The 18,098-nt window shown below is 32.0% G+C and overlaps 1 protein-coding gene and 1 long non-coding RNA gene across 6 annotated transcripts in view; one reads left to right on the top strand and one right to left on the bottom strand.

Annotated features, from left to right (window-relative positions):
* The window catches only part of LOC134238932 (receptor-type tyrosine-protein phosphatase T-like), a 32,781-nt gene that overhangs the window by 9,905 nt on the left and 4,778 nt on the right, over positions 1-18,098 (top strand). Inside the window, exons 1-25 of one of the 5 annotated variants that reach the window (XM_062721051.1) lie at positions 4,781-4,914; positions 5,050-5,181; positions 5,345-5,476; positions 5,981-6,118; positions 6,224-6,355; positions 6,468-6,599; positions 6,756-6,893; positions 7,009-7,140; positions 7,461-7,598; positions 7,703-7,834; positions 8,328-8,465; positions 8,582-8,713; positions 9,484-9,621; positions 9,816-9,910; positions 10,234-10,349; positions 10,707-10,756; positions 10,905-11,179; positions 12,802-12,889; positions 14,126-14,199; positions 14,326-14,362; positions 14,447-14,544; positions 14,912-15,040; positions 16,576-16,724; positions 17,086-17,221; positions 17,613-17,759. In XM_062721051.1, the coding sequence (XP_062577035.1) occupies positions 4,842-4,914; positions 5,050-5,181; positions 5,345-5,476; positions 5,981-6,118; positions 6,224-6,355; positions 6,468-6,599; positions 6,756-6,893; positions 7,009-7,140; positions 7,461-7,598; positions 7,703-7,834; positions 8,328-8,465; positions 8,582-8,713; positions 9,484-9,621; positions 9,816-9,910; positions 10,234-10,349; positions 10,707-10,756; positions 10,905-11,179; positions 12,802-12,889; positions 14,126-14,199; positions 14,326-14,362; positions 14,447-14,544; positions 14,912-15,040; positions 16,576-16,724; positions 17,086-17,221; positions 17,613-17,759 (3,081 nt within the window). In that variant the 5' untranslated portion in view covers positions 4,781-4,841. Of the gene's footprint in view, positions 1-4,780; positions 4,915-5,049; positions 5,182-5,344; positions 5,477-5,980; positions 6,119-6,223; positions 6,356-6,467; positions 6,600-6,755; positions 6,894-7,008; positions 7,141-7,460; positions 7,599-7,702; positions 7,835-8,327; positions 8,466-8,581; positions 8,714-9,483; positions 9,622-9,815; positions 9,911-10,233; positions 10,350-10,706; positions 10,757-10,904; positions 11,180-12,801; positions 12,890-14,125; positions 14,200-14,325; positions 14,363-14,446; positions 14,545-14,911; positions 15,041-16,575; positions 16,725-17,085; positions 17,222-17,612; positions 17,760-18,098 lie in introns of those variants that run through there. The other 4 variants (XM_062721048.1, XM_062721049.1, XM_062721050.1 and 1 more) reach the window with 4 other exon arrangements.
* Positions 983-1,579, bottom strand: LOC134238933 (uncharacterized). The gene is made up of 2 exons (XR_009986123.1): positions 1,467-1,579; positions 983-1,312 (listed from the first exon to the last, which is right to left on the bottom strand). It is a non-coding gene; the product is annotated as an uncharacterized LOC134238933 (long non-coding RNA).

The following is an 18,098-nucleotide window of genomic DNA, read 5'->3' as shown; positions in this document are numbered from 1 at the left end:
CGAAACTCATGAAATCTTGCAAATAAATTAATTTTAGCTTTATTTAATGTAGTTCACCAGCAAAATATTCAACCTGCCGACCAACAAATTTAATTTTAGCAATTAAATAAATGAATCTATTTAGGTTTGCAGCACTTTTCACAAACTACATATATCGTTGAAAAGAATTATAAATTAAACTAAGATTTTTAACTCGGATATGACCTTGCAATATTGGAATTTATAGATGACCTCTAAACTTCAAGTATAACTGCTAATTTCATGTGACTCCGACATCACGTGACAAGTCTAAATTAAAAAATATAAAGGTCCACAATATGTAGATTTGAGCCACATTTTATTTTTTTTAAATCAGTGATCCCCAGATAGCAAGACATAGTTGGGCCAACATTGGCCAATTTTTTTTTCCAACGTTGGCCCACTGTTGGTAACCTTACGTTGGCCCACGGTAATTTTGCTCATCGGCCCAACGTTGGTCCAACATGTTGGCATATTGTTGGGCCAACGTAGGTATAATTGTATGAGAACTAACAGCCAACCTTAATAACTGGTTGGTTAGGTTGGCCCAACGTTGGCCTTTTTTTGAAATGTCAGATGGCATATTGTTGGGCCAACGTAGTTAGTGTATGCCAACTAACAGCCAACCTTAACAACTGTTTGGTTAGGCTGGCCCAATGTTGGCCCTATGTTGAAATGTCAGATGGCATATTGTTGGGCCAATGTAGTTTTAAGTGTATGCCAACTAACAGCCAACCTTAAAAACTGGTTGGTTAGGTTGACGCAATGCTGACCCCCCTTTTTTTTTACAATGTCAGATGGCAAATTGTTGGGCCAACGTAGTTATTGCATAGAAACATTTGCAATTGGCAATTGGTTAAGTGATTCTTTACATAAACCTATTTTATGACTGTTTAAAATAATTAATACACAATTCAATCTGCATTCATAATGCATACATGTTCAATGAAAACATTACTAATGATTCACTGTGATAATATTTTATATACATCAATTCAATCATAATTTACAAAATAAATTTTAAAATAGACAACAGAGGTAAATTATGAAAAATTATCAATTAAAAGTTCTTAATCAGGGCTCACTTCCTTTATAATAGTCCTTTTGTTGTATTCCCGCTCTTTTTCCGTCCCCTCGTCGCCTCCCGTTTTCTTCATCTTGATCTTTGTCATACGGACTCATACTTTATACACTTCTTTATGCATGGTCTTCGATTTCATTGTTATTTACATGTGCCGCCACAACATTTGTTTTCCTTGCAGTCTCTGGCTGAATTTCTTTGTTACAATCGTGTCTGTAATAGACAGTTAAGAATTAGATAGATAGAAACAACTTAAAAGATGTTATTTAACCTTAACTTACAGTGCTTGTGTGCAAAAACATGACAAGAATGAATTCCGAATCAATTTTAACAGTTAACCTGAATAAATAAGAATAAATTTACTTACATCGCTTCTAAATGCAGCTGTATAGCAAGTGTATAATCCACAAATTTAAATTTCACTTCTTCTTGCTTGCCCTGTAATATCACCACCTGTGAGCAATTGAATCTGACAGCTCACTCTACAGTTTGGTCACGTGATAGCGAACGCCTAACTTTTGTTTCAATTTAATTATAAAGCTGTGTCATTTTGATTTATGTATATGTAGGTTTCATTCACATCCTGTTCCTGAGAACGTGTTCAGTCTTCTCTAAATTCTCATGAATACAACGCTCATGAAAAAATTCATAATTTCAAGGGTTTTATTTCAAATAGATAATCATGCATGTGCACAATTTAAAAAATATAGTAAAACACTCTTTGGTGCTGTGATCGTTTAAGTTAAAATCTAAAATTTGAATATATCAGATCTAAACAAAAACAGTCATCCAATTAAAAGCATGGACATAGAATGTCAGCTCAGCAGCTAAAATTGACACCATCTTTAGTTGGCAGTATAATAATTGGGCCAGCGTTGGCCCAATATAAATATTCCATCTTTGAAACACCTAAACAAAAGAACACTCGTGCTAACATCGGGCCAACATACTACAATGTTCTACCAAATTAATTGATAAGAAATTTTTTGAGGGTGTATTACAAACACTGGGCCAATATACTACTACCCATTTGATAAGACACTTTTTTTAAGGGTGTATAACAAACATTGGGCCAACGTTGGGCCAACATACTACTACCAGTTTGATATGACTGTAATAAGGATGTATTACAAACAGTTGGCCAACGTTAGGCCAACATACTACTATCAACTTGATAAGACGCATTCTTTATGGGTGTATAACAAACATCGGGCCAACGTTGGGCCAACATACTACTACCAACTTTAAAAGACACTTTCTTTAAGGGTGTATTACAAACATTGGGCCAACGTTGGGCCAACATACTACTACCAACTTTAAAAGACACTTTCTTTAAGGGTATTACAAACATCGGGCCAACGTTGGGCCAACATACTACTACCAACATTAAAAGACACTTTCTTTAAGGGTGTATTACAAATATCGGACCAACGTTGGGCCAACATACTACTACCAACATTAAAAGACACTTTCTTTAAGGGTGTATTACAAATATCGGACCAACGTTGGGCCAACATACTACTACCAACTTTAAAAGACACTTTCTTTAAGAGTGTATTACAAACAGTGGGCCAACGTTGGGCCAACATCAACATCCCTCCTTCTTTGGGAAGTAAAGTGAATGGAAGTTGCTAACGTTGAACCAACGTTGGGCCAACATAGGAATTCTGTCATGGTCGAGGAGGTTGGCATGGTGACATTGGTCCAACGTTGGCCCAACGTTGTTCCCCCAACGCCAACCATACAACCTTTTGCCAATGTTGGCCCAACATAGTCTTGCTATCTTGGGAAGTCCTAAAAAGAATCGCCCATCCTTATAAAGCAGGTATTTTCTCTCTTTAAAAAGTCGCAGATATTTCCATTTGTTATCTTAACTGTGCTGCGTAATATCTTACTTTAAAAAATTCATTCAGATTACCCTTATTGACAACAATTATTGTGATATACATTTGCGAATTGCAGATTTTCCCTGCAATGAAATTCAACATCATTTCTTCGTAGTTAAAATGTCACGATATCTCAAGCCATCCATGTTCTGTAGACGATGCTTGCAGATTTCCGTCGCGACTGAGCTAAGAGATGAGACGATAAAACGGATAGCACATGTTCCCATGCAATTCGCTGAGCACTTTATAATACATGTGCGTCCTTCGGAAGAGACCTCAATAACCGACCCCCCGCTTTCAACCAAACGAAGGGCAATTAACATCTTCACTGCGTTATGGTGCTTTTAGTCCCGAGTCAAGGTCATAATTTAAAGCCCTTCACCGGAATACAAGGTATATTGACTTCTTTGTTTGATTGAAAACTTCTCGAATGAATAAAAAAACAACATATAATCAATCTCAATTTTATTCACATTTGATTTTCTCGTTTTCAAAATATTAGACCAAAACATGCATGTGATGAACATGTAACTTCCTCAATATTCCTGCGATCTTGAAACTATAATATATTCAGTATATAAATTTGGATCTTTGCTACCAGCTGTTTAAAGGTCAAGGTGTGGAGATGTGATGTGAAAATTACCTGCAAAAACCAGTCTTCAAAATAAAGTAAAAGATAAAAAATAGTATTAAAAGACATAAGCGTTGGAACTGAAAGGGGATTGGGGCTAGGGGGCTTAGCCCCCTCCCACTTTATTGGTAAAGATATACATATTATAAGCATTCAGAAATGGTTTTTAGCTTTTTTGTTTGGTACCCTCCTACTTTCAATTTATCTCCCGCTCTACACTTTCAATTTGCATCCGACGCCTATGGGAAGTTTCAGCTCCTAATTTGTAACTTAATCAATTATAGAATTTTAATCTTGATATCGAGCTTGATATCGTATTTTGATTTGCAGTTAATAGCATGTGCTATGTGGTTACTTAATTTTTTTGCTTCATTATAACTTCTGAGCACTGCAGATCACATTATTTTGGCGTCCCTTTATTTTGGAATAAGACAAACATTGTCTCTTATATATCGAGACAAAGTTTTCTCGATTTAAGGTTATTGCTTTGAAGAATCTTATGAATACTTTTATACGCTGAAGTGAAAAGTATATTAATTTAAGCTAACTTGTTCGGGCAGTTACGTCACAAAAAAGTCGATGATATAAAGTGATTTAAAATACCCTCTGTTTATCTTATTAATATCCAAGCATAAGACTCACTGTCATTTGATATCGGAATATATCTGAAATGCGAACAAGGCAAAAAGTTGAATTGTGGGGAAATAAAAAAATATATCAGTTTAACTTCATCCAAGATGTTTATATCGTTAACTCTAGCTTCGCGAATAAAAAACTTTATCCCTACGTTGCGGCTTCGAATCCCACAGTGGGACGTGGGAACTGAACCTGCAGAAAAAATCATATAAACCGATGTATAGTTTCTCAGTAGGTACTAGTAGGAACAAATCCCTGGTACATGTAGTTCAATGGCCGTATATACCGAGAATAAGACAAATTTTGCATCTCTCTATCAGCGGGGTCTCGAAACAAGTTTAAATTCTCTAGAGTGACGTTTAACAAGAAACAAACAAACAAAATAACATTATTCGACACTTGCTGGTATTTCAAATTCTACTGCACGTATTATCTTATATTTTCTTAAAATATATGTGTATGCATCATGTACTTAGTATTTTGTAGATATACACTTTTTATCTTTATCTTTTTTGTTGATATAGAATGTAATGCTGGACTTTTTGGGGCAAATTGTGCTGAGGTGTGTGGACATTGTCTGAATTTGGATATGTGTCATCATATAAATGGGTCGTGTATGAGTGGATGCGAGAAGGGATACGAAGGCCAATATTGTAACATGAGTAAAGAGAAACTTATTTAATAATATACTACTGTAATATCAATATACAAATTACCTCATATGATAAACCAGAAGACAATAAAATAAAAAAAATATATATGATTACTTAGTTAACATTTTCCTTCCCTACATGTAGCTTGCCGAGAAGGATACTTTGGGGAGGATTGTGTCAGTAAATGTAATGAGACCTGTAAGGGATGTAACAGAACAAATGGCCTTTGTGACAGCGGTTGTCAGCCAGGTTGGGAAGGTGATTATTGTCATGAAGGTATGTCATTCTTTAATTAAATATATCTTCTTCCTTTGTCGGAATCTATAAGAATAATTTGCATTTTTTTGATAATTTAATCATTTACTTACTTACGTAAATAATTTAATGTAATATGGGAATACTTTTGAAAAATAAAAATGATTTAAGAATCTGTTTACAGCATGTACAGAGGAATACTTTGGAGAAGACTGCATGGAAGAATGTAACACTACATGTAATGGATGTAACAAAACGAACGGTGTGTGTGAGTATGGTTGTCATCCTGGTTGGAAAGGAACGTACTGCCATAAAGGTATAGCATTTTTAATCTATATAACTTTAATCTCTTTTTTTTCATTGTGTTTTATACAGCTGTTTTAAGTTTAACCAAGCTTCATGTTCGAAATCATTCATTTAGCGATGTGACGTACTCATATGTTATTTCTTTGATGTATCTATGGAAAGAGGGAAAAAGGAATAATATTTAGAGTTCATAGAAGCAAAACGTTTTTTTTACTAACAAAAAAAAATAACACATATCAGAATTCCAAGGAAAAAAGTCTATTGAGTTCAGATTAGAATATAAAAGAAGGAACGTGATCCTTTCCCAAAATCATCGGAAAAAGTTTCTTTTTTGGACCTGTTAAAATTACACGTATAACTAAAGATCTATGTACATTTTAAATAAAAAACATTGTTAAAGGAAAGTATAATTTTGATATTAACTATGAATACGCAAATTGAACTATGCTACATTAAGAGAAAATGAAAATTAAAACAATCAAACTTTGATCGTGTCATTTTCTTTTATCTAAAGAATGCGATGGTGGATATTTTGGACTAAATTGTTACACGAAGTGTGGAAACTGTTTGAATTTAGAACAATGCCATCCAGTGAATGGAACATGTATGCATGGCTGTGATGCGGGTTTTGAAGGTCTTCTATGCAACAAAAGTAAAATTTACTTTATTTATGTTTAGGGCATTTTTTAAATATTTTGATGTCTTCAAAGTTCTTTTTTCAATAAGTAGTTCTATAAAGATAATTATTCCGTTCCAGCGTGTGAAGACGGGAAATTTGGTGAAAACTGTCTCAATGTTTGTAATAGTACATGTTATGGATGTAACAGAACAAATGGTGTCTGTGAGAATGGATGTCATCCTGGATGGAAAGGACATTATTGTCATGAAGGTACAATTTTCATACATGCATTATGTACGGTGGGAAATGGAGCGATATTTCTTTTAGAGATGTTGCTCATCATTCACTAACACACGGTTAAGTTATCGATGACATCTTACAGTCTGTGATGAGGGAACATTTGGTAGAAATTGTATGGAGAATTGTAACAGTACATGTTATGGTTGTAACAGAATAAATGGAACATGTGAAACAGGGTGTCATCCAGGATGGAAAGGAGATTACTGTCATAAAGGTAATTATCAATCAGATTTATTTTTCAAGTATTATGCTTTTTGAAATTGTGAATTGTGACAAATATACAAAGAATCAAATGAATCACAACAATATAATTACACATATCTTTCTAATTTCTATTCTTAAGAAATAATGAAAAATAACTGCATTACAGAATGCGATGGGGGATTTTTTGGAACCGAATGCATCAAACCATGTGGAAGCTGTTTAGATTTTGGTCAATGCCACCCAATCAATGGAACCTGCTTGTTTGGTTGTGATGCTGGTTTTGAAGGGGTTTTGTGCAACAAAAGTAAGAAATTCTAAGAATGGTGTATGCTCTTTCATCTTTTTGTAAAAAGAAATATATTGTGATCATTATTTATCAACTGGTATTGAAAGCATTTATATACTTAAACACCTTAAAGCCTGCAGAAATGGAACATTTGGTCGAAACTGTCTTGAGACATGTAACAGTACGTGTTACGGTTGTAATGCAACAAATGGTAAATGTGAAACTGGGTGTCAGACAGGTTGGAAGGGAGACTATTGCCATGAAGGTAACCTCTGCCGATAAAACATAAATCCTGATCTCATATCTTGCTCTATATCAACAATATTTTTAAGTTTATCGGTAAATTGCAAGGTGAACAAATGTATTAAAAAATAAGCATGTACAGATTTTCAAATCAATTGTTTTCAAAGAATAAATTTACCAATGCAATAAAATGAAAAAAAAAATGCTATCATTTTTAAAGTGTACGATACTAACCAGTAGTTTCACAATTTAGTTTATTCTCTCAGATTTTTTTTTGAATAAAAGGCAATACGAATTGGAACAATTTAACAAGCTAAAAACTTTTTATGAACTTTTTTAAAGAATGTGACAACGGTTTCTACGGAGCTGATTGCAGCGACTTTTGTGGAAATTGTTTAGATTCTGAACAATGCCACCCAGTCGACGGAACATGCATAAATGGCTGTGATGATGGTTTTAGAGGGACTTTATGCAACAAAAGTAAGACAAAACTGTAAACATCCACCATTTTTTTTTTATTACAACCACAGTGTTACCAACTAAAGAAATTTCTAGGAAAATATACATTATAATACATCTTACAGCTTGTAAGAACGGAACATTTGGTCGCAACTGTTTAGAGAAGTGTAACAGTACTTGTTATGGATGTAATGGTACAAATGGTAAATGTGAAAACGGATGTTTCCCGGGATGGAAAGGAGAGTATTGTCATGAAGGTAAACTTTGCCAAAAAAAAAAAAACAAAAAAACCGAGGCAATTTAGCAAATTCCTTTGAATGGGTACAAAGTAACTTTTAAATAGAGTTGCATATGTTTTTTTCAAATAATCCCCTTTCTCAAAGAGGAACAACTTCTGCCTTTATTAAAAAAATAATGACTCAATCTAAAAAAAAATTCTAAATAAGTTCAAAGCATGTTGACATTTTTATATTTTTTTCTTAGACTTAATTTGTTGTATACTTTCTCTTCAATCATTGAAGTTATTCATACATGTATGTTGATACATGTATATAATCATACATATGCATGACAAATAGTGTATCAAATATAATTGTATTCCTCAATTTATAGTGTCAGAAAAATACAAGGCAACCCAAAGGATATATAAAAATTCTGATTTTAAACATGCATTTACTACACAAAGGAAGGTGAAAAATATGAAAAGTTATATATTATACAACAGACATGTATTTGTGATCTACATTACAGAATGCGATGGTGGCTTTTATGGATCAGATTGTAACATTAGATGTGGATACTGTTTGAGCATGGAACAATGTAACCCAATCAACGGGACATGTATAAATGGCTGTAATGATGGTTTTCAAGGAGATTTATGCAACTCTTGTGAGAAATATACTTTATTACATATATTTTTTATCTCCTTTTTCGATTATACTTAAGTAATTTTATTCAAATTTCGATTGTGAAACATTTTTATGGCACAAATTTTCATTTTGCAGCCTGTACAATGGGAGCATTTGGACGCAACTGTCTAGAAACATGTAATTCTACGTGTTATGGATGTAACACGACCAATGGTAAATGTGAAACTGGGTGTCATCCTGGCTGGAAAGGGGATTATTGCCATATAGGTCAGTTTTGCTTACATACATATAATTGCCGTGATTCAATTCATTTTATAGTTCTCGATTTCTTGACCGTCTCGACTATATTTTTTTAATTATGCAGGGTGAGGATGATGCCTAATTAAAAGAAAATTCATATTTGGATTATCCTTTTATTACTTTTCAGACATCAAGTGTAAATTTAGAGCTTCTTATCAGATATTTAGTAAAGTTCAAACATATACAAAAAATTACATATATAAAAAACGATAAGGGTAACCTTAATATAACTTATTAACATTAACATATGTCAACGCTTTCTTTGCTGTTGATGTAAAATTTAATAAAATTTATAAACAAATCCTGAAGAACCGCAGATTGTTTTATAATTCCTTAAATGAAAATGCTCAATCTCATAAAAAAAATTGTTGAATATATCTACATGTATATATCTGTATTTCTTTTAATCATTTACAGTAATTCTTTTCTTCAATTCATTTTTACATATCTCACTCCATGCTGCTAATGTATAAGAAAATTTCATGGTTGTCTCTTTTCTTCAGCACCTGTCACTGATAGCAGCATTCGCTAAATCATTTATATAACTAAATTTTCCTTGTATTTATGTTTATGTAAAGTGCATTCTTGAAGCGCTTATTCAAATCTACCCATACATTCTGAAATATTCATCACCAACCAAATATCGTTACTGGAAATATAAAAAAAAAAACAAATAAGACAATAATATGTATTAAACAAGTTGCACATTATTAACAAATTTAATATATATTTTGTAGAGTGCGGCGGTGGGTATTTTGGTAAAAACTGTAAAATGAAATGTGGACATTGTCTGAATGATGCCCAGTGTTACCATGTAAATGGATCATGCTTAAACGGTTGTGCACCAGGCTACAACGGAACACAGTGCACTGAAGGTGACAGTTTTGAACATAACTGGATCTTATTACAATTGTCGATTTGTCGATAGGGAGATAACATTTAAATGCGATTTTTTCTGAATGCTTATCATTACCAATATTTTTTGTTCATTTTTATTAGTATTATTTACTGTGAAACATATTTCGAAAATATGAAATTTCTCAAGTATCTTTTTTCTTTTGAATTGAAGTCTGCAGTAAAGGGTTTTTTGGACTTAACTGCGTACAAGAATGCTACTTTTGTACAGAAAGTACCTGTTGGTCACATAACGGAACTTGTGTTTTGGTATGTTCTCAAAATGTCATTTTATTTGCTTTTTAAACCAAAAGGAGTAAAATTTCAACATAATAATTTTCATTCTTCAGGGGTTAGGGGTATAAAAAATGTTGCAATCGCATTTCAAATATTTTATTTGATTCATGATAAGAAAGCTTCTCAAAGCATTCTCAGATGGATGGTATTTTAAAGTATCTTTGTCATATTTGTAGTTTATATCACTTTATTCCATTGCTTTTTTGTTAAGTACTGCTTAATACATGTATGTTGGTTTTGAATATTTAAAGGATTAAAATATGTACATGTTTACATGTATGCATCATCTTAAACAGGGGTTAAAACAAGCCTTGGAAGAAGATAGCTCACAGATAGTGGGAGGAGCTGTGGGAGCTGTTGTCTTTGTGCTGGTAGTAGCTATGGCACTCATATTGTTTATTTTTGTGAGGAGGTAATAATCTATTTTTCTCAATTTTTTTCTCTCATTATCTCTCCTTTTAAATGAACATTTTATTCTGGAAGAAACTCGTCTATCTTTTAACCTTATTTCCTCAAAGCGAAACAAACATTGTAATTTTTATGTTACAACATAATCGTTATTCGCATTGTTTCTGGGGGAAAAGCGTGAGATGATTTAATGCCTATATTATTATAAAAATATTTTTCACTTCACAATTTAGATTTAACAACATTCATTATTTAGGAAAGAGAACCAGCATGTAATGATTTTTTTTTCCTCACAGAAAGAACACATTGTATGAAAATTGCAAGCATTTGAATTTCATTATTTCAAAATCTCACTTTTAAGAAGGTACAGGAAGCCAGATACACAAAGAAAAAACTCACGACTTCTACCAGGTAAGTACTTACGGCAAAATATAAACAAAACTATATGTAGTATATTAAGAGATTTAAAGCTGCCAACTATAGGTAATTTTATATCTGTAAACTTTAATATAAATAATAGTTTTTTGTTAAGTTTTACTTATCGGTTTCCAAAATGTAGAAAACACTGGAGAGCACCAGATTAATAATGTATACACGAATTCAAATGCTGTGCACGAATTGAGAAAGAAAGGAGGTCAAACGTACAACTCAGCTGACGAATTAAAAATGGAGCAATTGATACCTAATGGAGAAGAAAAAGAAGATATCCGTGGGGACATGGATGACTTATATGTGAACCAACTTAGCTTTTCTCAAATTTCCATTGATCAGTTGGGAGCAGTTATAGCTGAAAAGAGTGAAAATGAGAACGAAGGATTTCGGAAAGAATATACAGTGTGTTTTATTTTTTTTTATTATTATTATTGATGTATTTCATTTTAAAGGGCATGTACATATTTTGTATTTTTTTTATACCTAAATAATTCAGTACAAAAGTAGATCCAGTCAAAAATAAATGATTGTATCAAAACAACCTTTCAAGTAAAAAACTTTTCATAAACAAATTCTTTTAAAGTTGATTTTAAAGATACCAATAATGCAATTGTTAATAAGCTATGAAATTTCGAATACGAGGGCTGTTCAATAAATAATGTCTTAGGTGCTCGGAAAGAAGCAAAAGACGCTTTTCAATGATTTAGTCTTCATGATTTAACTTATTAATCTCTTTTAATTAAAACACATGCCCCAAAGATTTTTTATCCAATGTCTGAGTGTTTTTAGAACTCAGTTTTGGGTATGACACTTAGTATACTAGAAAAATGGCAGATCCAATGATTTTCTGGACTTGTTTCTTCCTTCTAAAAGGTGTTTTTTTTCAAGTTTGGAAATAGAATCAAGTCAACAGGTCAAAGATTTGGCGAATATTGTTAATGTGAAAAAACATTAAATTTCTCTTTATCCCAAAAAACCCATATACTCTTGAGGGCGTGCGGATTTGGTCGCTGTAATGAAGAAAATTAATGTTGTGGCTTCTTGATTCTGGGTCCTTCCTCCCATTAACCTTTCGATTGTTTTGCAAAAGATTTGCTTTCTAGCTTCCTCTAGAAATTAAACTGTCTCCGCGAATACTAATATTTTAAGAAATTGGATATAAATCTGTCTCTGTGCTCTTGCAATTCTCTGCTCTTGTCAGACCTTCGCTGGTTTAATCAAGTACATCATATTATGGTAAATTTTGTTTTGAGGGTTTAAAGCAATAGATTCAAGTTCAATTATCTCTTTGAATATCACAAAAACGTGGATAACTACAACTACTGATATTTTTAAACCATTGTTAAGACATTTGTACACGCTATCGTTTTCACTCATTTTTCAAAATATAGGGTGACCTTATAGTACTAAGCTTTTTTACCGTCAAACGTTTCTTAAAAACAGTGTAAACTACCCCCGAAATGATGTCTATTGAATTTGCTAAGTGTCTTAAATTCAATCATACATTATCAAATATTGTTTTTTTGAAATTTGGCAAACAGTACATAAGTTTTTATAATATTTTGGCAAGGACAATATCCATATTTAATTTTTTATCATTAAAATCCACCTGCTAATTTGTCTATAAAATAGGCTTTGGTTGCTGTAAATGTTACATATTTCAGTGAATATTTCTTTGGGATTTTTAACAAGTTTTACAGCAGCTTTAATGAAGCTTTTATTTTCACTCTAGTTTACTTCTTTTTTACCATTCATTTATAACACAGTGTCTCGAATAATAAAACTATGTGATGAAAAGTGGACACATTGACTGTTATAAATTTATTTAAGATTAAATAATGAGAGAAGGTCAAGCTTAATGTCATATGATATCTGTATTATATGTCATACAGTTCAGGACATTATTTATTGAACAGCACTCGTAAGCTAATATGTGGTATTTTTTCCATTAACATCAAATATATCATATTGTTAAGGATAGATAGCTAATGGTTTTTGAATAATAAAATTGATTGCAATTTAAGGCCTTTCCATCTGGCGCAATACATAAATGTGATGAAGGGAAAAGAACCGAAAATGTTCCAAAGAACAGATTCAAAACAACATTTCCTTGTAAGTTTTTGTTTTTGTTATTGTTGATTTTAATTTAGGGGAGAGGGGTCCAAATATTTTACTGTCTGACTCAATGTAACTTGTAGCGTTAATAATCCAAAATATATAATTAAACAAATAGCATGGTATGTTACAACGCACTTTGTAAAATTACGCACTTTGAAAATTTTTTTCAAAGTGCGTTAAATTTGGGACCAAGTCAACGCACTTTGAAAAAAAATAAAATTTCTTTTCAAAGTGCGTTAATATCGACCATATTAACGCACTTTGAAAAAATGTGTATGGCTTGGTCAATATTTCAAATCTTAGGTATGATAAATAATTGAACCTGTTTGATAACTCTTCCGTGATGAGGTCACGTCAGGATGTGCAAGTGAAGATTATGATTTTTCCATACTTTGAAAATTCTTTCTCTCTTAAATGTTTTACTGTACTTATTTTTTTCCAGTTTCCATGCATTTAATGTAAACAAAAATTCATTGAAAGTTTTCAACGTCATACCAGTTATATTTGGGTGTAGCATAGGCATCGGTACTGGGATGGGGGCTTAGGCACACAAAAGTTTTGCAAAGATATATATAATATAAGCATTGAAAAATTGGGGCTTACCTTGGGGGGTTTCAATTTGCTACAGACGGATATGTACAATGTTTAAGGAAAAAAAGAGTATGGCTGAGGGACCTTCTACTTGTCTTCTCCTTGTTCTCAATGACGTTAAATGAGTACATGTAATTTAAAAAGTTTATCAAAATATATAATTATTACAAATTGATTCTGTCAATTACTAAAATCTAAGTGTAGAAATTTTTGATTTATACATTTCTTTTTTCAAAGTGAGTTAAATGTCCCCATTGTAAAGAAAATGTTTATGTACACTCTTAACGTATTTTGAATTTTTTTTTCAAAGTGCGTTGAGTGTTGCCCAAAGTTAACGCACTTTGAAAAAAAAATTTCAAAGTGCGTTGATTTCCTCCCGATTCTAACGTACTTTGAAATTTTTTTTCAAAGTGCGTAAATTTTTCAAAGTGCATTGCCACAATGGTATCAAATAATGAAAAAAATATACCTATTAACTTTTTTTCAACTTTTATGCAAGACGATTACTTCTAGAACATCATTTAGCTGATAGTTATCATTGTTTAAAACAACAAAGAAACTAAAACTGAAATCGACTCAGTTAAGTCATCTGCTTAACATTGATGGTTTTGTTCAAAACGCAGTCATTTGTTTTATTAGATGATCATTCTAGAGTCATATTAAGAAGACAGGATGAGAATTTATCAGATTACATTAATGCAAATTATATTGACGTAAGTAACAAAATTCTTTTGAGCAACTTGTTCTTGAATGTAATTTTAATATTAAGAATTTGCAAATTTTGAAATGAAGTAAAACGTTTTTTTTTTTTCTTTTTCCATTTTTATTGGGTCATCTAGGGACCAAATCGGAAGAAAGAATATATTGCTGCCCAAGGTAACATATTAAATGATTCTTCCACTTTTTCGAAGGGTTTCCGTTTCCACGATCATTAACTTGAATAATATTCTACATTTGAAGGTCCAAAACAGAATACTCTAGGGGACTTCTGGGCAATGCTTTGGCAAGAGAATATAACAACTGTTGTAATGTTAACCAATCTGCGAGAAGGGGAAAAAGTAGGCTTTTTTTACATTATTCTATCAAAAAAGTTTTAACGAAAATCTGCGTTGCAATCCTGCTCTTAAATGCCGAATCCACCCGTTGCTTGATACATGTACCTGTATGTAGTGATTTAAAAGCATTATCAAAAAGTATTGCTTTTTGATAACAAGCTACATAGAAAATGAATAATATATAATGTGTTATTTGGTCACAATTTTAAAGGATAAAGATGGATGAAAACACCTTTTTCCCCTTTTTATGAAACGTGTTTTTAAACATTTCATTAAATAATATAGAATATATAAAATGAAATTTTAGTGAAAATAAGTCTATTTTGGTAAAAAATATTATATCTCTTTATATATTCTATACTTTATTAAGATTAAGTGTACTCAGTACTGGCCTGATAAGGACAAACACATTAACTACGGGACTGTCTCTGTGAAATGGATGGAAGAACGAGAGTACGCTTTCTTTGTTACCCGGAAATTAAAAGTCATCAATAAAGAGGTATGTCGCTGTTTTTCCTATGCCTGCTGTGATCTCCTAATATCAGATGAATTTTCTCTACAATAGTGAATGCATTTTTCTGCCCAATCCATGTGGAGTACTGTAAAACACTACATGTAAGAAAATTTGTATAGTATATATTTTTTTTAAATAATCAATCAAAGATTGTGTTTTGTTAATGGGCTTTCCCTGTTTGATTGAAGAAGATAGAATACCTCTATATATTTTTTTTAATATATGAACATCATATTCAGTTTGTGCATTAAGTATTGAGAGTAAAACTCTCATCGTTTTATTTGTAACTCCGACATTTTTCTCTGCAAAAAAAAAAAAAAATACAGTCCGTCTTAATTAAAAGGAAAATATGGTATCTTTTGAGTTTATTCCCTAGCAATTAGAATTCCGAGTATTGTAAAATTTTCATAACTGTGCTAAACATCCCTTGTTTCAAAATGGCATTTAAATCATCTTTATGGTATGGCACTTAACTTAAGACATTTCAAAGATATCTTGCAATGATGCTAATGTTTTTATATAAAAATGTAGTTTTTAAGGTTAAGCTTCATGTTTTTGTTCACCAAGAGCTGTATTTTTTTCCGAAAATTTTAAGGATAAAATTTTAAGGAATCAGAGTAGTCACCTACTCATCTGAAGAAATTGGTGTGAAAAAATATCTGTTTACATTTTCTGTGCTATTTCATATGCTAAAATTTCAATCTTTGAGAATTTTTTTTTTCAACAAGTAAACATTTTAACCATAGTTTACTTAATATAAGATGAAATACAAAGGGAAATTTTGATGAACATTTTACTTGACAATTGATTTTTTTAACACTGTAGACATTCCTGTCGCCTTGTTCATCTGTCTTCCTTTTATAGTTCCGTTATTGTTTTCTATTTGAATAAAAGGATATTATAAAAGATTACAAAATGAGATGAGTTTGTGAGACACTATGTGCCCCGGGCAACAAAGAAAAAAAAACTATTTAGCATATATGTCACAGGGAAGGCCACAAGCTCATTAACCTTGAAGACATTTGAAAGAACTTGATTACTGAAGTATGCATACCAAAAATGAAGTCTCTAATTTCTATGGTTCAAAGATATGGCGAAAGTTCGAAAAGGGTATTTTAACATATAGGTCACAGTCAAAGTCACAAGGTCATTGACCTTGGTGTCATTTGAAGGAACCTAATTAGTGAAGTATACATACTAAATATAAAGTTTGCATCTCTTATGGTTCAAAAATTATGGCAAAAGTTCGAAAAAGCTATTTTTAACACATATGTCACAGTCAGGGTTACAAAGTCATTGACCTTAGTGTCATTTGAAAGAACTGAATTAGTGGAGTCTGCATACCAAAAATTAAGTATCTATCTTTCATGGTTCAAAAATTATAACGAAGGTTAAAGTTGACAACAGACAGATAGACAAACAGATAAACAGACAGACAGGACAAAAACAATAACGCCTCGGATCTATCGATCCAGGCGCATAATAAGTTAAAACTTATCATGGATGTCATTCTTCAACAGATGAAGAAGTCACGTGTTCTGACACATTATCACTACACCGCCTGGCCCGACCACGGAACTCCTGATCCACTGTGTTTAATCATATTCCATAACCACGTGATCCGAACACAATCCAATCAGAAAAATGCACCGACTGTTGTTCATTGCAGGTATTTATCGAAATTATGTGTGCTATGCCTCTTGAAACCTTTCCACTTTAATCTTTGAAACAACATTCTTGTCATAAATGTTTGCAAATGAAAAGAATATCAACATGTATGTCATTCATTCTATGGAAATAATCTTGAAATGCTGATTTTTTTCTTCAAAATTGTGTTTCATTGCACATAAGAAAAATGAATCCAAAATATCACACATTTTCCCCAAAACGCATTTAGAAATAGCATGATGTTTAAGAACTGACCTTTATTAAAAACAGTTTAAGTTTTATCCATCAAAAATTCTGACGAGAAAGATTTTTTTGGGGTGGTTTAAAATTAAAACGACCTGTTATGTATATATTTTTAATAGCGCGGGAGTTGGTAGAACGGGAACATATATAGCGTTGGACATACTTCACCAGATGGGAACCAAAACAGGAAAAGTCAATGTGGCTGAGTGTGTCAGGAAAATGCGGGAAAACAGAATGACCATGGTGCAGACCTATGTAAGTTATACATATCAAAATGTTTTGATCAACCCTGAAGGGAGGATTAATCTAAGCTAACTTTCAGAATACACTCTTTTCTAGTACTCATTGTTGTTACATCACATTTTTAACTGAGAAAGTTATCAAAATTGTGTGTTACATTGTATTTTTGCATTATTTGTCTTACCATGCATGAATAATATATTTAAAAAAATTGTAACTTTAATTAATAAAAAAAAACTGATTGAACAAAATTGATTGAACAAAGCTACTTGTTGATCATAGGCTTACTCGTGCAAAGTTTACAGCTCGATTGTACGTGTACATATTTATATAGTTCTATTGATACTCTCATTTTATGTTTTTTCTGTTGATACTCTTATTTTGGTTACGTTAAATTATGCTACAGGAACAGTACATCACAATATTTCTGACTTTACAAGAAGACTTCAAAGCACCAATGAAGGTAGACAGCATAGAAAATATCAAGGAGAAAATAGAAAACACAGGGAAAGACACGCCTATGAATCAAGACATTCTTCGTAAGGAATTTCAGGTAACGAATCATACACAAAGAGCCATTTTTTATTATAATAAAAATCAGGCTTGTAATATATATGCTTATGCTACAGAAAATTAAAAAATCCTATGAAAGTATTTACGCCATTCTTATTGTTGTTATTTAGAGTAGATGATACATATAATATGCTCATATTGTAGTTTGACTGCTATATTTGATATTGAGTTACAGAATTCATACCTTATTTGATCAATACACAAGGTATGCTAGGCACCTTGCACCACCCCTGGAAGATCCAATGGGTCTTGCTAAATGTCATGATCACATCTAAGACATTTTAATTGAGATGATTAAAATATTCTATAAATAAGATTA

The sequence above is a fragment of the Saccostrea cucullata genome, unplaced genomic scaffold (assembly GCF_032062105.1).
Source record: "Saccostrea cucullata isolate Sc308-1 unplaced genomic scaffold, CSIRO_AGI_Scuc_v1 ctg3063, whole genome shotgun sequence".
NCBI classification, from domain to species: domain Eukaryota; kingdom Metazoa; phylum Mollusca; class Bivalvia; order Ostreida; family Ostreidae; genus Saccostrea; species Saccostrea cuccullata.
This window is presented reverse-complemented; position numbering and strand designations above follow the sequence as displayed.